The sequence below is a fragment of the Ambystoma mexicanum genome, chromosome 2q (assembly GCF_040938575.1).
Source record: "Ambystoma mexicanum isolate Mex_15411 chromosome 2q, UKY_AmexF1_1, whole genome shotgun sequence".
In the NCBI taxonomy this organism is placed as follows: Eukaryota; Metazoa; Chordata; class Amphibia; order Caudata; family Ambystomatidae; genus Ambystoma; species Ambystoma mexicanum.
The window spans coordinates 700,766,481-700,793,927 of NC_090924.1; the positions used below are offsets into that span (position 1 = coordinate 700,766,481).

The following is a 27,447-nucleotide window of genomic DNA, read 5'->3' on the forward strand; positions in this document are numbered from 1 at the left end:
AACAAGCATCCATCTCTAGCAGAATTTATAAAAAAAGTTCAAACAAAACAGCTAATACAGTCATTTAGCAAAACAAAACAAGCTTCAAGTACAGAAACTTTGCCTCCTCTATCAAAATGTGAAACAAACCACAAAACAATTAACAAAAAATCAGCTACCACCACAGATGAAACCGCTCCTATAAATCTTGATATAGTGCAAAATAAGGATACCAAAAAAAGTATTTTAGCAAAAATGTTCTGTCACAGAGTCCTGCAAAATCTTATAAAAACAGGAGAGAAATCAAACTCAACTCTTAAAACCTATCGTAGGAAATTAATCTTAGAAGCGTTGATAGACAGTGCAATCCTTCTCAAAAGAAAGTTATTTATTTTAGTGTTAAACAAAATGAAACCACTAACAAAACTAATTACTAAATTACAAAAAAGACTTCTCAATAAACGAAATGCCAACAGAAATAACTTCTCAAGTATCTGTGGAGGTGAATGGAGTCACACTACCGAGCAGAGAACCATACTTGAATGAAGAAGCATACAAACAAAAGCAAACAAATACAATTGCCATACATAGCAGTGGACGAGATTATGAAAAAGTTAATAATACCATAATGGAACAAGAAATACTACTTACAAAAATATCCCCAGAAAACTTAGAATTACCTCTCCATTCAACTGAATCAAAACGTCTAGTATACAAATGGCCATGCACGTCAATGTGTAACACTCCCAAAGAATCTTTCAAGTCTTTACACCAATTCCTCAATCAATATGTGAAAGGCAAAGACAAAATGAAAATGAACTACTGCAAAATATGGATACCTGTCCAGTGCTCAAGTAAACAGGACTACAAGGACATTCATTGGCCTTCATTTCAGGACCTACTTGCAAAACCACCTTCCATTATATCAAAATGATATCAACACATCATTCATCTATAAGAAATCTAGTCTATAAACTGTACTATGCTAAAAGTCCTGCTTTAGCAGTAGCCAATTTAAATAACATTCTTCTACATGGTACAGCAAAAGACCTACTTGAAGACATCGACTATATCCAGAAAACATATTTTGCACGTGAAAGCCACTTAAAGAATGAAATAGCTTTAAAGCAAATTAGCAACAATTCTATGTATGGCAACCTTCTACTACACACATACAAAAAAGAAATACTGAAATTTAAAAGTACATCTGCTGAAATACCAAACCATGTGTGTGTATGTTGCCGTAGAACTTTCTATAAAAGTAACACAAAAACTGTAGACCTAACATATAAAATAGAAAACAATGAAGATTCTAAATGGTTTGAATTAGCTCTCCACCTTATAGCAGAAAACAAATATGAAATAACTGACCCCTTAATACGTTGCAGTTACTGCGCTACAAAACTTGACAACAACCAAACTCCTTCACGTGCTATCACAAATAATTTGGAATTATATCCACTACCAAAACCCCTACAAAAGCTCAATTTCTATGCGAGCATCATAATTCAAACAGTGCACCCCTTTCAAGCAATAATACGCCTTCAACCAAAAACAGCAAAATTACCTCCCTCTGAATTAGTGAAAGGTATTCATGGAAAAGTAGTGTATTTACCATTAGATCTAAAAGAAAATGTGCACACTCTAGGAGTGCTACATCCAATGGAGCAATCTTTTATTATCTTAGTAAATGGTGTACATACAAAAGACAAATAAAATGGCAACAACTGGTAGATTTACATAAAGTTAGACAAGCTTTGCAATATCTAAAAGACAATAATGAATACTACAAAGAAATTAATATTGAAGAAAACTTGAAGGATGCCACTGAAATAATTCAAGAGACACAAGAAGCTGGTCAATTTGAGCTCCTAGATCCTGCTACAATATCCAATACTTTAGACCATTATACAATTCACCCATTGCATTCTAATGACACCGTAGAAGATGCACTAGAAACGTACCAAATCCGTCGAACAAAAGGATCACCAATCAGCATATGGGAAAAAAGTATAGAAGCGCATGCTTTTCCTCTACTTTTTCCTACTGACAAAGGAGGAAGGTACGATGTTAGACCTATTCAAATAACAGCATAAGAATATCGCTCATTACGGATGTATTCTGAAGATCCCAGATTTAGACAAAATGTGGAATACATATTCCACCTACTCTTTGAAAGTGAACCAGCAACTTTGTTACGAAGTTGCACACACATTAAAATCGGGATCCCACTTTCAAAATATGTCAGCTACACAATTATTACAAAAAGTGCAACAAAAAGATGAGGTTTTACAATCAAATATTACAAATCCAATAGCAAATATGCGTGGTACTAAAGAATACTGGTTTCGACGTCACAGAGATGTACATTGTATGATAAGAAACCTTGGCCCATCCACTTGTCTGTTACATTAAGTTGTGCAGAATATGCATGGGAAGATTTACATGATTTCCTATGCATATCAAACAAAAACAAAACAAACATAGATATACTAACACCTGGAGAACTTTGTTCTCTGGATCCTGTTAATGTTTCAAGATACTTTCACCATTGCTTCATTGCTATGCTACACTTTATTTGTAATAGAACTGTTCCTCCCCTTGGAGAAGTGCAACACTTCTTTTGGAGAAAAGAATACCAAGCCAGAGGAGCACCACATATCCACATGCTTCTATGGATTAAAGATGCTCCTAAATTTGGTCGAGACAGTGACGCCACTGTTTTACAGTTTATTGAAAAATATGTCACTTGTCAAATTCCATCAGAAGCAACAAATAGTGATCTCCAAGCACAAATTTTACAATTTCAAAGACACAAATGTGGCAAATATTGTTGTTGCAAATACAAAAACAAAGGGAAATTCTACACCAAATGCCGCTTTGGTTTCCCTAGACCGGTTACAAAAAGAGGTCAAGTGAACAGCTTCAGTTCGACATAGTGTTAAAGGCAAATCACCTAAAAATACATATTACGTAAAGAACAGAAGAAGAAAAATATATCCATGATTACAATGCAATCATTGCCCACTTATGGAATGCAAACATAGATGTGCAGTATACTGCAGACAATTCCACTGCAGTTGCACGATATGTTATATCATACTTAACCAAAGCAGAAAAAACAGAGCTACAAGACCTCTGGAAGGACCTGTCATCAGACAAAACACTGTCTCAAAAATTATACAGCTTGGGCATAAAAATGCTCCCATAGAGAATGTGGCTCCTATGAAGCAGCAGATCGTTTAACTGGTACTGCTTTGTATAGAAAATCTGAAAATATAGTATGGCTAAGTCTTGGTCCTGCTAAATCTAGAAAAAGAGTTCTAAAATCATACGAAGATATAGAAACAATAGCCAAACATGATCCCAACAGCCAAGACATTTTAAAAAACAATTTGCTGGACACATACTACCCAAACCGAAGTACCACTTTGGAAACCATGTGTCTATACCACATAGCCCAAAACTTCACATACAAAAATAATATAAAACCGATGAAAAAAAAGGTAAATACAGAGTGTCAAATTGTGAAAGAAGCTTAATAAAACTCACCAAACCAAATTTAATTAATCATATCAAATTGTCATTACGACTCCTAAACATAAAGAACTATATTACATGTCCCTGCTACAACTCTTTAAACCATGGAGAAAAGAAGAGGAAATACTAGATAAGTATGACTCCTATGAAGACGCTTTCAAAGCAAATGAAAGCACTATAACTGATGTAAACTTTACACAGTACAAAACAATGTTGCACAATGAACAGCAACACGAAGAAGAACTCCAGGCCCAACTAGATAAGGACACTCCTGACAGTAGTCAACCTTCTGTAACAGGAAGCCAAGAACCACTGGCAGAGCCACTAATAACAAATGAGGCAGAATTAGCTATGACAGAAGTAGAAAACACCATGTGTCAGTATGAATATAAAGAAGACTTAACTATACTACAATCAAAACTAAACAATGAACAACGTAGCATTTGAAGAAGTAACAAAAGAAATTGCACATGGTATACAACATGTAAACAAAGAATGCACCTGCCAAAATTGCAAACCTATACTACTGTATGTCAGTGGTGAAGGTGGTTCTGGCAAAACATTCTTAATCAAAATCATCAGTAGATTCCTTCAACAATTGACAAACAACAAACTGTCAGCTGTTGTCACTGCCCCCACAGGTTTAGCTGCCTACAACATAGGTGGTGTCACTTTACACCGACTACTCCTTCCAGTAGAACACCAAAACAAATTAGACTATTACAAACTTTCTACAGAAGCTGCAATGGAACTATGCAGAGTATTAAAACAAATGAAAATGCTACTAATAGATAAGTGAGCATGGTCTCCAACCTAATGTTGGCCTTGATTCACTTCAGATTACAAGAAGTACTCAAAACAAACTACGAACAGCTCTTTGGAGGAAAACACATTATTGTTTTCGGAGATCTTCTTCAATTAACACCAGTGAAAGGTGAGCCTATTTTTAAAACCTTAGGACACAAACTCTGCCGTAAAACTGTTGGCAGCATTGGAAATGTCAACCTTTGGCAACATTTCCAATACAGAGAATTTACAGAAAATATGCGGCAATCTGCAGATCTCCCTTATGCCAACATCTTAAAAAGTATTAGAGTTGGTATCTTATCTCAAGAAGCACAAACAATATTGAAAACCCGGCACATTCATGCACTTTATGGCCATAATGCATGCGCTATGGATGTTATGGAAGAATTAGCCCACAAAAATGTAAATTGTATGGCCTTAATACCAACACTTGCAAGCTGTTTCAAATTCAATGAAACAATGTTAAAAAAGGAAATGCAACCAATAATTGAAATTAGCGCCACAGACAAACTAGGCATACATGGTATGACACTACCCATGTGTGAACAAGCCACAACGAGACTAAATAGTTTAGAAAATTCAATCTCCAACACAGCTGGATTGGAAAAAATATTAAAATTATCCTTAAATTGCAAAGTAATGCTTACCCGTAACCTTGACGTGGATCAAGGACTAGTTAATGTAGCACTGGGTACAGTTGTTGGCTTTCAAACATACCCACGTGACAACAACATTCAGTTTGTCAATATTCTCTTTGACAAACTTTCAGAAGTGAAAAGGATAGGTCGCTCAACAGCTCGATTCCTTCTCTTCAAAGACATGTATGTACGAAGAGAACAATTTTCTCTAACTCTTGCATACGCAGTCACCATTCATAAATCACAAGGTCTTACCATAGACAAAGCATTGATAGACATTGGTAACACAGTCTTTAAAGAAGGCATGAGCTACGTAGCACTATCACGCTTACGTACACTTGACGGTCTATTTCTAATCAACTTTGATGCAAGTAAAGTAAACGCTGATATTCCTTGCATTTCAGAATACAATAGACTTTGTTCACTATACACCCCCATCTAAAAACATATCCCATTCTACAAAAAGTAAAATGTTCAAAAAGAAAACTAAATCAAACAGAAATGCAACAGGATGTTACTGCAAATCCTCCAAAGAGATTAAAAGAAACTAATACTTCATCAAGTACCACAATCAAAAAAGAACCTATTAGGGAAAGTAAACCAGGTACTTCTTCAAAAAAGGAAGACAAACTCCAAAAAAAGACCTCCGATACAGAACTACCTGGTCCATTTAAACTTTCAAATGTAAATGGTGTAAGTTGCTACGCAAATGTAGCAATGAATATTCTATTTCAATTACCACCAATAGTTGACAACATTTACTTACACATTACAGACCAATTGTGTTTGCAAATGTTAGTACTTCATAGAAACGCAAATAATCCTGACAACACGTATAGTGTTTATGGAATAAGACAACAATTGGACTACTGTGCTGGAATGGTGAAATTCGCTATAAACTCACAGGAAGATCCACAAGAATTTCTAATGTACTTACTACAAGTACTGGAAAACAAAAACATACCTATAAATTAAATCTTCCAGATTTCATACATGTGGAAACATACATGCACTCTGTGCAACAATGTGACACAAGAACAAATCCCCAATGAGCGCTTTGTGTATGTATCAATACCTAATTGTGAATCCGTTTCATTTCAGCAACTTGTACAAAATGCAAACCATGGTAGATTATGTACTACCTGAAATTCAGATAATCACCCCACCTTACTAATACAAACACATAGTAAATACGTAATACTAATGCTTCTACGTTAAAATGCAAATGGTACCAAAAACAATTGCAAGATGACTGGATTCACACATGGTCAAGTATCACTTGATAAAAAAAACCTTCACAACAATAGGTATAATCTACCGCACAGGAGCCACAACCGATGCAGTTCACTATACTGCATATATAAAAAAGAATTGTGGATGGTTCGAATGTAATGATGGTACCATTACTCTAAAGCAGAGATTACCTGCAAATCTTACAAACGCTTATTTAATCTTCTTAAAACCAAAATTTATTAACTAAACTGTACTTAAACATTAACTAAACTTCTATTAGAAAACTATAAACTGTTACAATATGCCAACAGCTATATAACTGCCCCAAGATTCTACAACAACTAAACAGATAAATGAATACCACTAAATTATAAAAAAAATAAACAGTTAGAATACGCCAACTGGTATCTAACTACCCCAAGATTTTAAATAACCAAACAGATAAATCAATACCACTTCATTATAACAGAAAATAGACTGTTAGAATATGTCAACAGGTATCTAACTGCTCCAAAAATCAACATGGATTTCTTTTCTCCCACATCCCAATGATTTTAGCAACAAACACAGAAACTGAGCGAATTGCACAATACACTGGTTTGTAATCTACTAAATATGAGGGTAAAAAAAAATGTTGATTCAATGTTATAAGTTGTTACAAAATACCAATACTAACATGATATTTTCTTTTATCACATAAATAAACAAGAAATACATGTACTACAGTTACTAAACCAAACAGTAAGTATATTATATTAAGTACAACCATCACAGCAAATCACACCCATAGTGACTTCTAACTTTGCTGCCTATAAATTTGATTTTGTCCATGCACCCAAGACTATAGACCAGGGGTGCACAACTGATTTTGACAGGGGGCCGAAAGTACCTTACATGAGGGCTATAGTGGGCCGAAAAGTAAATGTGGGCGTGGCTGTAGGCGGGGCGTGGCAGGAGGCTTTTTAAACCCCCAATTTGTACTAAACACATGGAATAAGAATGTTTTTGAAGGGTAACGATTTTTATTTGCATTTCAAACTTACATTTTGTACTACACATTTTCCATTGTTATAATTTATTCTATTTAGTTATTGTATCTCGCCTGTTTAATTAACTTGTATATATTTTATTGACCCTAGATTGGACATGCCGTTATTTTGGACTGCTACAGTTTGCTATTTGGGTTGCCCAAGAGGCGTATGGCCTTCGTTGAGTCAGGTTTCCTCAAAAAGCCAAAGATGAACATCTCCTAACTGTGCCTGTTTTAGCTTTATTATTGGGTTCACTCTTGGAGTGCAACACTATGCCCCATGTCCCTCACCCCCAACCAAACACTATGCCCCATGGCCCCCTTACACCCAACCAAACACAATGCCCTATGGCCTCCTCACCCCCAACCAAACACTATGCCCCATGGTCCCCTCGCCCCCAACCAAACACTATGCACCATGTCCCTCACACCCAACCAAACAATATGCCCCATGGCCCCCTCACACCCAACCAAACACTATGCCCCATGCCCCCCCACCCACAACCAAACACTATGCCCCTCACCCCCAACCAAACACTATGCCCCATGGCACCTCACCCCCAACCAAACACTATGCCCCTCACCCCCAACCAAACACTATGCCCCATGGCACCTCACCCCCAACCAAACACTATGCCCCATGGCACCCTCACCCCAACCAAACACTATGCCCCATGGCACCCTCACCCCCAACCAAACACTATGCCCCAGGGCCCCTTTACCCCCAACTAAACACTATGCCCCATGGCCCCCTCACCCCCAACCAAACACTATGCCCCAGGGACCCCTTACCCCCAACCAAACACTATGCCCCATGGCCCCCTCACACCCAACCAAACACAATGCCCTATGGCCCCTTAACCCCCAACCAAACACTATGCCCCATGGCCCCCTCGCCCCCAACCAAACACTATGCCCCATGTCCCTCACCCCCAACCAAACACTATGCCCCATGGCCCCCTCACACCCAACCAAACACTATGCCCCATGTCCCTCACACCCAACCAAACACTATGCCCCATGGCCCCCTCACACCTAACCAAACAATATGCCCCAAGGCCCCCTCACACCCAACCAAACACTATGCCCCATGGCCCCCCCACCCACAACCAAACACTATGCCCCTCACCCCCAACCAAACACTATGCCCCATGGCCCCCTTACACCCAACCAAACATTATGTCCCATGGCACCCTCACCCCCAACCAAACACTATGCCCAATGGCCCCCTCACCCCCAACCAAACACTATGCCCCATGGCACCCTCACCCCAACCAAACACTATTCCCCATGGCACCCTCACCCCCAACCAAACACTATGCCCCAGGGCCCCTTTACCCCCAACCAAACACTATGCCCCATGGCCCCCTCACCCCCAACCAAACACTATGCCCCAGGGCCCCCTTACCCCAAACCAAACACTATGCCCCATGGCCCCCTCACCCCCAACCAAACACTATGCCCCATGGCCCCCTCACCCCCAACCAAACACTATGCCCCATGGCCCCCTCACCCACAACCAAACACTATGCCCCGTGTCCCTCAACCTCAAACACTATGCCCCAGGGCCCCCTTACCCCCAACCAAACAGTATGCCCCCTGGCCCCCTCACCCCCAACCAAACATTATGCCCCATGTCCCTCAGCCCCAACCAAACACTATGCCCCAGGGCCCCCATACCCCCAACCAAACACTATGCCCCAGGGCCCCCATACCCTCAACCAAACACTATGCCCCATGGCACCCTCACACCCAACCAAACCCCCCCACCCCCCAAATCAGCACACACAAACCAGCACCAATACAGACCCGAACCCCCGCACCCCCGCAACTCCAAACCCCCAACTCAGCACACACACAAACATGCACCCATAAAGACCCGAACACCCACCCCCCAAATCAGCACACTGTCAAACAAGCACCCATACAGAATAGAACCCCCAACTCAGCGCACACACAAACATGCACTCATACAGACCCGAACCCCCACCCCCCCAAATCAGCACACACACAAACATGCACCCATACAGACCCGAACCCCCCACCCCCCAACTCAGCACACAAAAAACATTCAAATCAAAACATTCATACACATCCGACAACCCCCCCACCCCCGCATCTCAACATACACACAAAAAACATTCAAATCCAAACATTCATACACATCTGACACCCCCCTGCCCCCGCATCTCAACATACACACAAAATACATTCAAATCCAAACATTCATATACATCCGACACCCCCCCTCATCGCAACATACACAAACATAAAGCAAAACAAACCTGACACACAAACAGACCACTTACCGGAGACGTGTTGGAAGGCAGGCAGGTAAGCGGCAGGTAAGCTGGAAAGCTGGAATCGTACTACGGCTGCCGTGGTCCAAGGCTGAAATGCCTTCCGGCATCAAGCCTTATGGACCACGCCAGCCGTAGTGCTGGCCCTCCATTGGTGCAGCACACACGCATTACGTGGCTCGTAGGAGCGACGTGGTGCGTGTGTGTGCTGAGCCAATGAGGGCCAGTGTTTTGTCCGGCCCGGAAGACAACAAAGTCTTTCCTAATGGAGGGCGGCCGCGGGCCGCCCTCCATTAGGAAAGTCTTTGTGCCTCGCGGGCCGGACAAAAGAGCATGGCGGGCCGCAACTGGCCTGCGGGCCGTATGTTGTGCACCCATGCTATAGACCCTGCCCACAACCACCACAGCATATCACACCCATTGTGGCTTATAACTTTCCTGCCTACAAATTTGATATTGTCCATGCACCCAAGACTATAGGCCCTGCCCGCAACCACCACAGCATATCACACCCATAGTGGCTTATAACTTTGTTGCTTATAAATTTGTTCTTGGATCCCAAAAACCAATATGAGTGTCTTATGCTGCGGTAGTTGTGGTAAGGGCATAGAGTCTTGGGTGCATGGCCATATGGCCATGCACCATCGCAGCATATCACACCCATAGAATCAAACATATCAACTATGCCATATGGACACTTTTAATGTCTGCGGATATCATGAGTGTCCTTAGAACAGTTTCAACTTGCCTACGAACAGTACGGACAGACATAGCGTCCTCAGGACACCCTCATTTTGTTTATTTACGAACATCCCAGGACACCTAATGTGTTCTAAGAACACTTTGAACATGCTTGCGAACATGTGTTCTTAGAACAATTTGAAATTGCTTGCGAACAGAACGGACAGGCATACCGTCCTCAGGACACCCCCATTTTATTTATTGACGAACATCCCAGGACACATGATGTGTTCTTAGAACACTTTCAGCTCGCTTGCGAACACTACGGACAGGAGTAGTGTCCTCAGAACACCCTCATTTCATTTATTTAGTACATTTTAGAACATCTACGTTGTCCGCGGACAAAGTGAACACAACAGGGGGGTCTAACACCTAAATAAATAAAATATTTAACCCATTTCCTACTCCCCCCACCCTCCCCAAACACTTTCACACAACAACACACTGTACTAAATAGTATTTTTCAACAAAATTTCACCGTGCTGTCCGCGGATGCCCGATAATCCAAGATGGCGGGCGTTCCCGAAAATCTGACGCGCTTCATGCTCTTCACCGTCCAATCAACGAACACGTTGCATGTCCGCAGACATGACACAAGCCGATTGGCCAATCAGGCCGATTGGCCAATCAGGACACCGTCCGTGGAGCGAACAGGGAAGTGTGTCCGCGGACCGAACATAGATATCACTATTTTTTTTTTAACCTATTTTTTTGCTCATTTTATAAAAAAACTACTAGATGGATTTTCACCAAATTAGCAAAAGCACGCTTTTGGGACCAAGCCGCTGCTCCTGGTCCAAATTTGGTGAAAATCCATCCAGCGGTTTGGGCTGTAGACGTGAGCAAAGTTTTTTCCCCATTCAGTCTATGGGAAATAAAGAGGTTTGGGACCCCCCTTATAACTTTGCCCCCCTGAACCAAACCTCACCAAACTTTTCAAAAAAATACAGAGTGATCCATATACTTTATTTTGCTAAGTTTGGTGAGGATTCGTCTAGGGAGAGCGAAGTTATAAGCCACCCAAAAAGGGCTCTTCCTGTGGAAACAGCAACTTAACGATAACTACACAGCCACTAATGTGGCTGTGTAAAATATATATATATATATATTGGTGAAAGAGTTGAATAAAATATTTTTTAAATATAAGCAAAACTGCACTATGTCTTATTAGATGCAGATCTTGTTGAATCTGGAAATATAAATCTTGGACAGTTTCCAAGTAGTTTTTGATGCAGATGCCTTTGATTGACGGGAGATATTTACTCTCACAGTCCAAGTGTGCATCTGAAGTATTCATCTGAGATGACAGAGTTAAGTGTAAATGTTTGGATGTGATTGGTGGATGGATGTATTACTCTTTGAAAGCAGCCATTGAAGAAGTGTTGATAACATGAAGGTGGAAAGGGTAGAAGGGCTGTCCCTGTGTTACTCAGGATGCCTGGTATGGAAAGGGGTCTGTGGGGATCTGCCAATTAGATTTGCTGGGAGTGGTGTACAGGAAGCAAGGGTAGCAGGAGTTTGTTTGCAGGAGTTGTGAGAGAACTGAAAATGGCTGTGTTTGAGAAGGCAGTGTGTGGATTGTGGGGGACTGTTCAATTCAGTCATTTGAGGTGTATGATGACAATCATGGCATCTTTCGAAGCATTGGATTGGCAGAAGTGGAAGTTTTGTGGCATGTAGTTTGTAGCTTCAACTTGGCAAGTTTGTTTTAATTCTGTGAGAGTATGGCTCACTTTAAATGTCGAGGCATTGTAATTTTGCATTGTGAAGGGAACAGTGGGGTGTATATTACTCGTATTTGCAGGTTGCCCTGAATGATTTCTTTAAAAGGTTAATGGAACTGTTTCCTTCTGCCAAGATTCTTTTTTCAGAAAAACATCAAAGGCAAACATGGAGATGTCCAAAAAACTTTTTCAGTTAAAAAATGGAAGAATCAAGGCAGCCTGTCAATAAAGCTGTATCTCTGCTTTTTTATATGCTGCAGGAATGTCCTCTTTTGAGAATGACAATATAAGGTCTGATGGTGTGAATTTCTTTTGTGAAGATGGAGTTCATTTCACAGATGTTGGAAATACAAGTTTTCTTTACAATGTTAGGAATATATTGAAATATTCCCTTACAATTTTCTTACAGGTAAAATGTAGAGTATACAGTACAACTGTACATAAATGCAAAAAAAGGAAAAAAAAGTGTTTGTTTACAAACTCCCAAAAAAGGTTCTTTTAAGAGCCACCACTAAAGAATAAATAACTCAAATTGAGGTTACACGTCCACCCACCGCTTTGATGGGCCGCGACATCCGCGGACACCGTGGTAGTCTGCGGACAGCATGTGCCACATCCGGGTCTTTTCAGGATGCCTGGCATGGAAAGGGGACTGCACAGACTGCAGACAGTCGTGATGTCCATGCACATAGAGGGATCAGCCAATCAGGTTTGCTGGATGTGGTGTACAGGAGGAGAGGGTAGCAGGAGTTTTGGTAGTAGGAGTTGGGAGAGCACTGACAATGGCTTTGGCTATGTGTCTGAGAAGGCAGTGTGTGTGGATTTTGGGGGACTCTTGGGTCCATTAGTTGAAGGTCTATGCAGAGCAGTGTAGATTGGTGGATAATCTTGGATTGCATGAACGTGAGGTTTCATGGTATGGAATGCGAGGGATGAAGTGGGTGGACTTGCTCCCATTTTGTACAAATATGGTTCAATTGAAACATCCAGAAATTATTAGTCTTCATTGTGGCAGTGTTACGCTCACCTGGTATCCACAGGGACGCCACCCAGCTGGGTTACTCGCTGGTATGCTTCTCAGCTTTGCCCTGATGTGGTCTCCGGGGAAGGTTCTGCCTTGTGGTAGAATTAGGAGTGCTCTCCGTCCTGCCTTCTTTGCAGGGGCTTGTTGTCTTTCATGGGCGAGTGCGGTCCAGTTACTTCACTGACGCCAGCTCGTTTGATATTGTTCAGGTAGGTCTTATTGCTGTTCTTTAGTTTTGTTGCTATCCTGCATGCCTTTCTTTGTTTAAAATGTCTCTTTTTTTTTTCCCTTAGGTATGCAGAGTTTCAGCACGGCAAACTGGCTTGGTTGAGCCCCGCTGGTAAATGATGGCGCATTAAGAGCGCTCTGATGCGGTAAGTAGGCGCTATGCGCAGCGTTGCAAAGTCTTGCCTTTGCTAACCTATGTTTTCCTTCCTTGTAGGTCGCGGTGTTCTTCAGCGCGAGTGGAATGTCCGGAGTGGTGCCAGCCGAGAGGCGACCAGCCGGGTAAGCCTTTTGAGCAGTTCGTAATTTGTAAATGTCTCTACTGCTTTCTTTAATGTTGCCTCTATCTTCCTCTTTCACGTCGTTCTGTCCGGGAGGCGTGCAGATTTGAGGAAGCTGTTCTCAGTAGCTGAGAGTGTTTAAAGATGAAGACTGCAGGTAAGATGCTGCTGCTAATGATGTTCCTTTGTCTCCTGGCAGGTTCTGCTTCTCCGAGGTTCGAGGGAATAGCTGGACACGGTGAGCGTCACGTTGCAAGCTGCAAAGTAACGCAAAACATGTTGTCTTGTTCGGGTGTGGTTTAAATAGCCCCAACAAAATAGTCCAGGTAAAGTAGTCCCTAGGCTACCACACCCAAAACACTAAACCGCATAGCTTGGTTCTTAAGAACCAAGCTATGTGGATGCCTCCATGTTGGCTGACAATACAATAAAGTAGTTCCCAAGCACATTGTTTTTCATGGTGTATGAGCCTGGCGCCATAGGCGCCAGGACTGGCCACATGAGGGCTTTTGAAGAGGATGTCAGGCTCTAGAGGCCCGAGTCCTGACTCCACCTGGCCAATGGGTTTGCCAGAGGGGGTTTTGTGCGAGGGTCGTGACAGGAGGAAACCGTTTGGGTTTATGACTGGAATGGGTTTATGACTGGAATTTCATTGCAGTTTATAATGAAGGAGACATTGGGAAAGTTGAAGTAATTTTTCCCAAATTTGAAAGTAATTTTTTCTAGCATTGTTCTGAGACAAACGTTGATGCATTTGAGTTTATTTGGTCTGCAAATGGAAAAACGCGAGGCGAGCCAACATTTTTCGGAGAGATGGAGTCCATCTAACTGATGTGGGTAATCAGATTTTTCTGGAAAACATTTGAAATGCTTTGAAGCAGTTTTTGTGAAAGTTAGAAGACCTAATTAAGTTCAGTTTATAAAACCAAACATTTTTACAAAATATAAAAGTGTTTAAGAGCCACCATTTGTTAATGCAAAAAATTTAAATGATTTCAACTCTCCCACCCCATGCCTGGAATTTTTAGATGTCCAGACTATGCAGGCTGCAAACATGCCTTGACTTTTTTTTCTCACTTCTATTTTTTAACTGTGGAAGGTTGCTCCTAACGGTACCTTTTTTGTGTTTTTTTGGTTTTGTAATTTTTGTTGGCTTTTATTTTGCAGGAGAGGCAAGGGAGGGGAGGGTAGGGTAGGGAGGGTAGATGTACCAACCACAGAGATGAAGGAGCAGGTGGACAGAGGAAGATGTTGGACGGGCCTTAAATTTAAGGTGGGGGGGCAGTGTTTCTCATTTTCTGTGACCCCAGCCTCGGAAGCCCCCTGAAACTGCTACCCCCTACAAATCGGTTCTTCACAGTACAAACATAAGCACTGTGACCCTCAAGGCCAAGGTCAACAGCATTCTGTATGGCATGTGAAACTGCTGCTGGGATCCTCTGCCCCAAAGAAGTATCCTTTGTGGTAACATGAGTAGTTGAAGATGATGGGGTGGAGGATGTCAACCTACTCTTACAGAGGAGTCGGGTGGTTAGATTTGGTGTGGGGCCTCATGGAAGTTGTCACGTAGGAATACAAGCCAGGTTTCCCGCAACTGAGTACTCAGGGCATCAAACCTTGCTTGCAAAAGCCTTTGGGTCATTTCCAACAGTCGTAAAAATAAATGACTACACCTAGGACTCACTCTGTCTACTGGAGATGGGGACTTCCTCCACCTCATCCACTTGATCCTTATCTGTATCTCTGCGCCTGTTCCCCTGTCGTGGCGCTCTAGATGGTGATGATGATGATGATGATGGTGGTGGTGGGGGTTGTTGATGAGCCAAAGTGGGCATAGCAGATGCCATGATCGTCTCCACAAAACAGAGGAACTCAAACTGCAAGCAGGTGCTCTCTCCTGGATAGCCATATTGAGAATGAGGAAAAGTAATGGGTGGGTCCCTTCTGAGGAACCGTCCGTGGACAGTTGTGCTGTCCGCAGACAACCGAGTCGAAAATAGGCCTTGAAAAGTTTTAAAAAACACAATCACAAATGCCAGTTTTAAGAGCCAAAATAGATTTTTACTGAACTAAAAAATGCACCCCTTGAGAATGGGAGTTGCCATTTTTTACTCCCAACAAAATTTCAAAATCTCATTCACCTGTTGTGGGAAGTATCCTTTAGAAGACAAGTTACTTATCTCAGATAATGCTCTTCCTGATGGATATGGCATTCCTCTGCCAGATTCCTCGCTACCATCCCCAATCCACCTAGTCAGTTCAGTCAGACTCAAAACACTTTATATTTTCTTTTTTTGTTTGTATCACAGCAGTTTCTTTCAACCTTGTATGTGAGCAGTGGAGGACGGAACTGACCTAATGAGGCTCCGGCAGCTCCACTTATATGTTGTTGACAGTGTACGAAAAGAAGTAGTGGAACTATGTTAATTGCTGGGCTGACACCGCTCCCCACAAACCTCATCCCCACACGCCCCTCTCATGCACAATACAAAGCCCCAAACACATGCACCTGCTATTTGAGGGAATGTTCAGTGCTACACTTTTATTTTAAAACAAAACCATTCCGGAGCAGTTATTTTTTTAAATAAAAGTATATGAACGGTAAAATGTAATAATTAGAGGAGCACCGCTCCGAACCACTTCGACCACTCGTTGTTGACGTCCCTTCCTGCTCAGTTGGGCCAATGGAGTTGGTGATGGAGGGGAGGCTATGAATAGGATTCCTGGCTATACCATAGAGTGATGAAAACAATTAGCAAAATGTTGGAGGAATACTATATCTAAAGTTCACTTGTTCATCTGGTCATATAAAATAATGTAAAGTATAGAGGACTCGTGTTAATTAATGTACATTATAGTATGAACAGAATTCACTGCTAGCATGCTGTTAAATCCTATTTTTCTTGTACAAGTTCCATAATGTGCCCCCTATATAACCTGCCCACCTCTCTTTGGCTATTTAGTGTGATAACTAGTGTCTTGGGGTTAAGGACAAATGAGTAGAAAACTAAATGTTGGGTTGCATTTCTGTTACTAGTATATGTAAAAGAAATATGTAAATATTATGAATTATTATCAAAATTTGAAGAAGAAAAAGGAATGCCATGATCAAACATTTTCTTCTCATTGTTCGATATCTGTCATGGACTCATTGTGAAGTGATCCACGCGTATCTGAAGCTACTGTTAAAATGATGATCTTCAGCCCTAAACTCCTTTTCTATCTTACTTCATTTGATTTTTCTTAATATATTGTGTGAGGAGTGTCCGCTGAGGCTTATTATCTTACATGTGTAGTTTATTAAGTTTTACATAGTAACGTTTCTTTGATTTTAGCTGACTTGAAAGAGAAGCTGGATGAGTACACTCACACTAATCTTCCGACCAAAGTAAAAGTCATCCGAAATGAACAACGAGAAGGACTTATTCGTGGAAGAATGATAGGCGCATCTCATGCAACAGGTATGAAATTAGTGGCAAATTGGAGTGCTGTTTCTTTTAAATGTAGTGCGTCACAGCTAGTCTGGTGAAACACTTTAATAGATGGAATTGATAAGCTGTTAAAATTCCATTTAACATGGATAAATGTATTTGCAGGTGAGATACAGCTCTATTTGTAGAAAGTGAGGCTTTTGACTTCAGGAAAAGTCTACAGGTGGACGACTCCCTTCTCAGGGATGTAGGTTAGAAGGAATGGTTTATGTGTTACTTTGTTAGGGATTGTGAAGAAAGACAAGTCAACAAGTGTTTGTTCAACTTCTCAAACTCACAAGTGCAATAAATTGTGCATGGTTTCTCCATGGTAATGTTTAGGAAAAACACAGATGGCACCAAGAATAGAGCAGAGCTCACACGAGCTTGATTTGACTGTACTAATTCTATTGTTATAATTGATATGTTTGGCCTTAAAAATAGCCCCTTTATATTTTCTCAAAGCCAATTTATAGGCCGCAAGTGTGGAGACAAAGGAGTTCTTCCTCCAGTTACATTCAGCTGCAAGTTTGTTTTTCCTAAATGCGACTATCTCCGCAGTAGACAAAAATTGTCTGGAGGCCTTTTTTGGCTTAATAGTATCAAAAGCACTATTAGTAATTAATCTAAAGTGCTTTTTGAGGTTTTCCAGGGGCATATAATTGGGGTACCCAAAAGATGAACCTGGCGTTCCAATAAGGATGGACATCTGCTCTGCCCACACTTTCAGCTAAAAATAGTTTGGAGGCACTGGTTTTGATGTATGGGCTCCTATGTTATGGAATGCTCTAACTCTATATTTGAGGATTATTCTACACTGGCCCTTTTTAGGAAAAGTATGAAGAATTGCCTGTTGGATAAAGGTAAAGATTAAGGAGGTTTGGTCTTAAGAGTCTGAGCCTATGTTTTTCTGTTGTCTATCTGGTCAGTGCTTTGAGGCCCTTGGGTGTGTGGCGCTATACAAATAATATATTGATAGAACGCCACATGGGTGCAATCAAGCATGGCAGTTATGTTTGCCATGTGGGCTGCTGTGTAGAACAGTGCCTTTGTGGTGTTTATCTGTGCCAGGGTCGTGGTCAAGGATATGTTCCAGGATGCATGGCACAGGAATGCCTCCAGCACCTGCCCGAGCGCAACTGAATAAGTGGGCTGGGACGTGCCACTGGAAAGAAAATGCAGCACTGACACAAGCTTTAGCAGTGGAGATAGGGCAGTCCTGATGTTGATCCTGCTTTGGTTGTTGTCGTGGATCATGGACAGTAACTCTGCAATGGTCTCCCTGTTCAGCCGGTACAGGGTAATGAGTTGGGCATCAGTCCATAGTCCATGCCCCAGATGAAGGCCTGACCCGGGGAATGGGCACTCGCCTTGCATGGAGTCTCCTCCTCCTCTCTGTGCCATGTGCCCTGTGCTGCTTTTCCTGCCTCTGCATCTCAATGTGGAGCAGGAGATGTTGTTTGTCCCAGTTAGTGGCTACTAGTGGCAGCATGATGTTGAAAGGTGTGTTTGGGTGAGGTGCAGGCTTTATGTACTCTGTCTGAGTGGAATGGATGCACCTGTGACTCAATTTCCATCACCTGTATGCATTTACCTCCACCTTTTAGGTAGAGGTAACTGCAATGTGTTTCTGGCAGAATTACCACCAATTTTCAGTGGTATTTCAATTTGTAATGTGGCACAAATACCATTTTGCTTCTTGGCAGTAAATCCGGTGGCGGAATTAGTGCAGACGGAATTGCTGCCAATTCCATCAGCGCTAATTTCACTGGTGACATTAGTGCCCATTTCCATGTACCCCTAATTCGGCATTGCTGTAAAAGTGTCAGTTATTTTGTTGCTGCCACTTATGCTGCATACCGCCGGGCTCATAATGAGGCCCTGGGTATCTTGTCCCTTATTCCCTGTCACAGATGCCAGAGATGTTAATTGTGCTGTGTAATATTTTTTCAAGCGCTGATTGCAATCAGAAGTCAGATTATATAGTGTTTGTACCAGTACTAAAAATGTAAGTAAATACCAACCAGTTTAGTGAGTTGTGTAATACGGAATGGAGCAGCCAGGTTTTGTCTCAATCTGTTAGTGCGTGGTATAAATATCCTTTAACATTATCATCACCGGAGTAGTCGCCTGGTGCTCTGCAGCTCTGAAAGGTAAGAGGGTAGGGTGGGTTAGTAGGGCAAAGCGGGACAAAGGTAAAGTGAGATGTTTTGATGTACTGTTGGCGGCTTCAGTTCGGTTAGCACTGTTCGCTGAGCATGGGTGGGGTTTATGGATAAGTGGATTCCCATATGCTGTTGTGGTTTGTTTTTGCAGTCCAGTGCAGTGAAGTGTGTGTGGATTGCTGTTGAAGGATCTGGTTGTGTTTGTTTAGCGATTGAGAGGTGTGTGCAGATAGAGTTGAGGTTTAGCGGTTGGGTTTGTGGGGCTTTTATTGCCTTTGTTGCTTTTGGACATCCGTCATTCACAAGTCCCTCGCCATGTTCCGCCCAAAGTGGTATCGTGTCTCTGTAACTGATTGGTGGTCTGTGGGTAGGAAGGTGGTGAAGGTCCCCCTTTGGTCGAGAAGTCTATGGTACTAGGTTTGCTCATAGGTCGCCATGAGGGTTGCCTGCCATCACCTCCCTGCGTTTCTAGGGCGGGATCCCTCCCTCCTGTTTGTAGGTGCTCCCTGTCTCACTGGGTGCAATTTGTTGGTTAGTGCTCACTCGTCGCAGGTAGGGTGTCTGCCCTTGGGCGATGGCTAGAGTAGGTGTTGCCTTGGGAGTGGGCATATCCCAGGGTTCACTCTCTCCCCGCCTTCTTCCTAAGATGCATGCTCGTTGTGCCCAGTTTTATTTTCTTTGTTTTTCTACTCATTCCTGTCTCATTGTAAGCTGAATAGTCAGGTATTAAGTGATTTTCTGAATCTTCAGTGATCCTTCGTATTACGTATTTCTTTCTGAAGTGTGTTCCATGTTTTGGCTGCGAGGTGGGAGAATGAAGATCCTCCACGTATGGTTCCAGGCGGATGTTATTTCTTGATCTGAGAATTCTTGTCGGTAGGTAGATGGTTATTTTCTTTTGTAGGAATTCTGCACCTTCGCCGTGAATTGCTCTGTGCGTGATGCACATCGTTATGAGCGTAATGTGCTGTTTGATTGGCAGCCAGTGTTACAGTTTTAGCGCTTGGGTGATATTGTCCCTTCGTGATAGTTTGAGGAGAAGTCTTGCTGCTACATTTTGGATATGTTGCAGTTTCTTCAGCAGGTGTCCTGGAATATCGAGTTAAAGGCTGTTGGCATAGTCTATTCCGGCCATGATGCGTGTGATGATGGTCATTGTTTTATGAGCAAAAGAGAGGAATGGTAGGATTCTTTTTATTGTCTGTAGGAGGAAGAAGCATTTCTTGATTGAGTTCACTTCTGGTAAGTGTGTTGTCCATTAGGTTTCTGACTGGTTTTTTTTTTTTTTTTAAATTTAACTTTATTGGTTTTAAACAGCAAAGGTGAATCATGAGCAAGAAGCAAATTCAAACATACATAGGAACCATATATCGCTACTGCATCTTCTCCCAGCTCAGATTCAAATAGCGTAATTACAAAGACAATACAGTCAAGCGTGTGTCCACTCCGGACGAGTGAACTATATAACTCCCCTTCCCTCCCTCCCTCCCTCCCCTTTTATTGCTCATAACGCTTCCGTGGCGTGATGATTGCTATAGTCTGAAGAAACTTGCGACGCGGCAACATCTGATAGTCGTTGTCTTTGCGAATCGTGAATCGTTGGTAGCATGATCAGATGTGTGACAGGCACGGACCTCTGGACGATAAGGATCTCATTTTTCATACATCGTGGAAGGCAGTTGGTGAATGCCTTTATTGGCTAGGTGTTGGGTGGGCGTTCGGTCTTGACATGTAATGGCTTGCGAAGTCACCCCACGCTTCTTCGTGTTTCGCGGCCTTGTCGTGCAGGGCCGCCGTTATCTTCTCCATTGTGTAGATATTGGTGGCAACTTTCAGCCAATCTGTCTCGTTTGGCAGCCGTGGGGATTTCCATTTTATAACTAGGGCCGCCCTAGCCGCTAGAAGGAGGGGGGATACCAGTCCTTTCACATGAACCAATTCGTCATCGTCCTCCTCAAGACCGAACAACGTAAGTAGGGGGGAGGGTTCTCTGTCTATGCCATCTAGTCGCTTGATCCACCCTAGAACCTCCTGCCAGTAAATGCGCACTTTAGGGCACCCCCACCACATGTGCCAATAGTCTGCTTTCGCTCCGCAATGGCGCCAGCATCTGGGATCGGAGGTTTGGAACATCTTTGAAAGCCTAAGCGGATCATACTGCCAACGGTGGAGTAGCTTTACAGCGTGCAGTTTGTATTGAGTAGCAATAGACACTCTGGCGGGCGTGTGGCATATCCGGTCCCAGGCCTGTTGGTCAAACTCCCTGCCGAAATCTTTTTCCCACCTTCCTTTGAGGCGGAGGATCGGGGAATGGTCCTTGGTGATCAGAGCTCGATACATCCTGGATATCAACCCTTTGGTCGCAGTGGTCGTGTCTAAGATTATTTCGAAGGGCGTTAGGTCTCTGCGCGTGGTGGCTTTCCATTCCTCCCTTGACAGCACCCCTTTCAGCCGTAGGTACAGGAAGATCGGGATCGGTGAATTTGGAGGGCGTCTTCCAGATCCGAAATTGATATGAATTTCTCTTTCCTCCACAGCTGACCGACTCTTTCTAGGCCTGCATCAAACCAGGCTTGATACCTGGCGTGTTCGGGGATCTTCTCACGGATGCCAGGTGACCAGAGGTGGCTCAGGGGTGAGGGCCATGTTGTAACTCCTGTCATAGCCTTACCCTTCTTCCAGATGTTCCACATGGCGCCCAGTATCGGGTGTTCACGTAATGGTTTTACGAGCTTGTTCCTGGGGACCCATAGCCATTCTGCAAGGGTGACGTTGCGGAGAAAGTCATTGTCCAGCTGGACCCACTGGAGGTCCTTCCTATCTCTTAGGTGTGGGACCAGGATCCTCAATTGCGTTGCCTGATAATATATTTCTATATCTGGAAGACCTACGCCTCCGAGCTCCTTCGGTAGTATCAGGACATCGTACGCTATTCGTGGTTTTCTGCCATCCCAGAGGAAGTCGAGTATGGTTTTCTTAACCTGTCTGAAGAAGTGTTCTGGGATCGTGACTGGAAGGGCCTGAAACGGATACAGAAAGCGTGGGAGGCTTACCATCTTGATAGCGTTCAAGCGTCCCATCCAGGAGATTGTGAGCGGCTTCCATTTCAGTAGGTCAGTCTTTAGGGCAGCTAGGAGCTGGGGGAAGTTCGCCTCGTAGAGCTGTGTAAGATCTCTTGTTATATTGATCCCCAGATAGCGCAGCGTTGATTCCTGTATGGTCAGGCCGAGGTGTGCCAACTCCCTTTGTTGTTCAGGGGAGGGTACGTTAAGCGGGAAGAGGATGGACTTAGACCTATTGATTTTGAAACCAGATAGTGTTCCATATTCTTCGATGAGCTGGATCGCCCGCGGGACTGACGACAGGGGGTTGAGTACATGCAGCAGGATGTCATCCGCATACAGGGCCAACTTGTATTCCCTTCCGTTCACTCGGATACCTTCCACAGCAGAGTCCGCCCGGAGAGCTCTGGCTAGTGGTTCCAGGGACAGCGCAAAGAGTATCGCCGAGAGGGGGCATCCTTGTCTCGTTCCTCTGGTTAGTGGGAACCAGCGCGAAAATTGGGAGTTCACCATCACTGAGGCTTTCGGGGTCGAGTAGACAGCTTTGATCGCTCGACGGAGGACTGGTCCGAGGCCTATATGCTTCAGCGTGGCTTCCAAGAAGTGCCACTCGACCCTGTCGAATGCTTTTTCCGCGTCGATTGAGAGCAATGTTGGCATATCCGGAGATGTTCTTGATTCATGTATTAGGTGGAGGGTCTTACGAGTGGAGTCAGCGCCTTGTCGACCCTGGATAAAGCCGACCTGGTCGTTGTGGATCATCGAGGGCATATGCGTCTCTAGACGGGCTGTGAGGATTCTTGTGTATATTTTGGCGTCGATGTTTAGCAGTGATATCGGACGATATGAGGCACAATACCTCGGGTCTTTTCCTTCTTTGGGGATTACTGCTATCAGGGCCTCCGAGAAGGACGCGGGGGCTACTCCAGAATGAAGGATGTTATTGAAGAGTTCAACCATGAAGGGGAGGAGGGTACTTTGAAAGGTCTTATAAAATCCTGCCGTGTAACCGTCATTCCCAGGGGCTTTTCCTGTCGGGAGTCTTTTAATAGCGTATTCAACTTCCTCTGCTGTAATGGGGGAGTCCAATGCCTGTGCAATATCGGCTGGGAGAGAAGGCATGGTAACCGCCGACAGGTAATCCGTAATTGCCTCCAGGCCGGGGGCATCCTGTGAGGTGTAGAGCTTCTCATAGAACGTGGCAAAGGCTTCAGGGATATTGGGGGGGCAGCGGACTCTGGGTGGTTCTTCTTCTTGTATAGCGGGCACCCACCTCTCGCGACGCTGGCCTCGGAGTCTGGTAGCGAGTAGTGCCCCCGCCTTATTACCGTGTTCATAGTGCCTCTGCTTTAGGCATCGGAGTCGATGCTCAATGGCTCCAGTTTCGAGTTGGCGCAGTTCCTCCCTTTTGGCATTGGCTTGTTCTATCTTGTGTAGCCTCTCCGTAGTCGCGGTTTGTGCCAATTGATCCAGTTGGGTGATTTCAGTCCGTAACCTATTCTCTATCAGTTGTCGTTCCCTTTTTTTGGCAGCACCTTCTCTGATGAGCACCCCTCTCCAGGTGGCTTTGCCCGCCTCCCAGACTGTGTTCGTGGAGATGTCACCTGTGTTGTTTTCCTCAAAATAGTGGGTGATGTCCTGTTCGAGTTGTTCTCGAAAAGCCAAGTCTCTGAAAAGCGATTCATTGCAGCGCCATTTGACTGACCTCCGGGGGAGGGCCATCTGATCCAGTGTGACCGTCACCATATCGTGATCCGACCAGGTGACCGGAGATATATCGGTGTCCGTCATTGCCGTTGTGAGTGCAGGCGTTAGATATATATAGTCAATCCTGGAGTACGTGGCGTGTGGGGTCGAATAGAAGGTGTAGCCTGCGCGTGACGGGTTCCGGTGTCTCCAGGCATCTGTTAAGTTTTATACCTTGTATCAAATCTGCCGCCCTCGAGTATGGGCGCCGATGACTGGAGTGTTTGCGGGGGGGTCGCCAGCTTGTCTGTCGAGTTCAGGATCCATCCACGTATTGAGATCCCCACCCAGGATTACTTCGCCTTGTGCCTCAGTCATAACCTTAGGGATCGTTTGGTGAAGAAACCGGGATTGGCCGGTGTTTGGTGCGTAGATGGATGCGAGCGTGACAGCGGTGCCTTGTATATTGCCCACCAGGACAATAGTTCTTCCGCTCACGTCAGACCAGGATCTCATTAGCTCGAATTGTAGGGCCTTGTTGATCAGGATGCCCACCCCCGCCTTTTTCAAGGGGCCAGAACCCCAGTGTTCGGAGCCTAGTTTGGGATGTAACACTCTCCGTTCTTCTCCTCTGGAGTATCGAGTCTCTTGTAGAAAGAGGACGTCCAAGCCTGCCCTCTTGAATTCCCGAGATACAAGAGACCTCTTGGTGGGGGAGTTGAGGCCCTTGACGTTGAGAGTGCCGATTTTAAGGGTGCCGTACCTGTCACCTGCTACGTTACTTTTCGTGGACATTGTTGCAAGTAGCGTGTTCATCATGTGTGTCGCGTCGTCTTCGAAAATTAGTTGCCACAGTGGAAGTACATCGATAAATGGTTCGTGCCTCGCGAGGCATCGAATTTGCGATCGACCCACCCCCCTCCCCCTCCCTTCGGGTATTGTTCATCATACCCAGTGTTCTCGGTTTCAATCTAAGTACTGCATCTTTCAACCCCATGTGAAACTGAGTCTCGAAGTGGATGGCGTCCGCGTTGGACCAGATGCACTCAGCCGGCCTTTCGGCGGACCGCCTGTGAGGGTTATAGCCTCGCAACCCCCTCCCCCCATGGTAGCGTATCATGGTTCTGAGCCCCCCTCCCCCCCATTTGATTGCTGAGCATCAATCACAGGATAACAAGCAACAAGAACAATTATCTTAAGGATACAATAGAGAAAGAAAAGAAAATTCAACGATACGTGTGGGTACAATGGACGTCATTCGCCGGTCGATCTTCAGAAATGTCAACAGTAGAAAGTGCACAATATAGGGTGTCCGGCGGGCCCATGACGTCGACCCACCACCGAGTACCAACTCCCTGGCCCATGGGTTCCGAGTAAGATTCTTCAGGGCAAGTGACGGGTGGGTGCCGTCTCATCCATTTACGTCCGGGGAGTCATTGGGACGTCTATATTTTCTTGCTCCCCTGACTTTATTCCGCTTCGGGCCCTGGGGTCTCCTTCTCTCTCCATCCCGTGCCGAGTCGTTCTGTGTTTCCTCCCGCGGGTCCGGGCCCAGGAGCTCCGCAATGCAATTCCGGATGTCGTCTTCGGATCGGAGCGCTATTCGTCTGCCCTCGTGCTCAAAGTTGAGGGAGAAGGGGTATCCCCACCTGTACCTCGTGCCTCGGTCCGTGAGCCACTTCGTGAGGGGGCTACAGAGACGTCGTAGAGCCAACGTGAGCGAGGAAAGATCTTGAAAGATAGTTATCTTGGCCCCGCTGAGGGTGAGGGAGTCCGCGGATCGAGCCTTCGTGAGAATTCTTGTTCTGTCTTGGTATCTATGGAACTTGGCGAGGACGGATCTCGGGCCCCCTGGTGGGCCACCGGCTCTGTGTATCCGCTCAATTGCGAGCTCGTCCACATTCTCATCGGCAACTAGTATCCTAATGATATCATTTATGGTGTGTCTAAGGTCTGATTCTGTCTCACCCTCGCGCTCCGGGATCCCAAAAAAGCGGAGGTTATTACGGCGCTCCCTGTTCTCTAAATCGTCAATTTTCAGTCGGATGTCTTCCTCTCTTTTCTCTATGTTGCTCATTCTGAGGTTCAGTTGGGTTTCCATTACATCGGTCGAGGCCTGGTTGTTTTCGACCCCCTCAAGCCTCTGTTCTATGTTATCGACCCGCTGGGTCATTCTGTCGAGCTTGTCTCCTAAGTTTGCGCCCATGTTTCTGATCTCATTTAGGAGGGCGGCTATGTCCCCTTTGGTGGCCGCCGTACCCGCCTCGGGGTGCTCAGTCGCCATTGTTCCGTCGTTATCGGGGTCCAGATCTGGGGAGATGTATGCAAACCTGGCGAGTTTGCTGCGGGTGCTCATACGGTGTGTGGGTGCGAGGAGGCACACGCCCCTATGATGGGGGCCTTTCCCTCAGCACCAAGGCCCGATTGCTTGTCGGCGTGAGGGACGGGAGCGTGACTCGGGTATCCCGGGGAGCGGGAGTGGGCGACGGGAGGAGGCACACGCCCTGGGATCAGGGGCACTACCCTCCGTTCGTATTGTTCGTCTCCGGTGGTGGCCTCTGGTCTAATATCCTCAGCCACTCGGGTTCCACTGCCCTGTGCCGGTGTGGCCTTTGGGGTCTGTCTGGATTGTGCCTGTGAACATTCAGGGGCTAGGGGAGGCCCGGGTCAGGCTTGTAGGTGCGGGGCCCCGTCCGAAGTGTTGCCTGGCTGATGAGGGAGTTCCGCGCCAAGCTCTGCAGTGCGGGGGGGGCGATTCTCTGCTGGATGGGGGGTGGTAAGGGATTTCGCCTCCTGCAGGTCCGGGATGCCCCTCCGTTGACGGGGTGGCGTTGCCGGCAGTCTCTGTACTCAGAAATGGGGGCGCCCTCCGGGGGGCCCTGGAAAGCGCACGCGTAGTGCGGGCGGGAGACACTCACCCGACCTGTTGATAGCCGGTCCGCGAGGTTCCCGAAAGCTCTCCTGCGATCTGGAGGGGGGGCAGCGGTCGACTGAGGTGATGCTTCGGAGTGCGGGAGGCCGAGTAGGCCGTACGCGAGTTCGCGCAACTTCGGCGCTCCGAGGAAGTGCTGCGTAGGAGGCCCGAAGGGGGCGGCTCTTGTCGGGGCGATTTCGCAGGAGAAATCGCTCCGATTTTCGTCGGAGTTTCGCCCAGAAGTCGGGGGCCATGTCCAGGGGGCTCCGTCCGTCGTTGTTGCTCGGGTGGGGGGGCCAAAAGTGGGGGCTCAAGGCACTTTTGGGGGTTAGGGGAGCGGAGCTCACACGGAGGAGTTCTGCATCCGTGCGCCCCCTGGCGGCCGACTCTGACTGGTTTTTGACTGGTTATTGACTGTTTTCGATGGTGTGAGTGCTATTCCTAGTTCTCTGACCCATGGGATACAGTTTTCCTGGTTTATGGAGATAACCATGATTTCTCTGTTGCCTGGGTTGAGTTTGAAGCTGTTTGTGTTCATCCATTCGTAGAGTTCTTTTCGACTGTCTTCCCTTCTTGTTGGTCTTTGATTTGATAGATGATTTGCGTGTCATTTGCATAGTTGTAGCAG

General features: G+C 45.0%; 1 protein-coding gene across 6 annotated transcripts in view; it reads left to right on the forward strand.

Moving 5' to 3' along the window:
- Positions 1-27,447, forward strand: part of GALNT11 (polypeptide N-acetylgalactosaminyltransferase 11) — a 982,259-nt gene that overhangs the window by 435,361 nt on the left and 519,451 nt on the right. For all 6 annotated transcript variants that reach the window (XM_069647915.1, XM_069647913.1, XM_069647912.1 and 3 more), the window contains one exon: positions 16,858-16,983. In XM_069647915.1, coding sequence (XP_069504016.1) covers positions 16,858-16,983 — 126 coding nt within the window. The remainder of the gene's footprint in view (positions 1-16,857; positions 16,984-27,447) is intronic.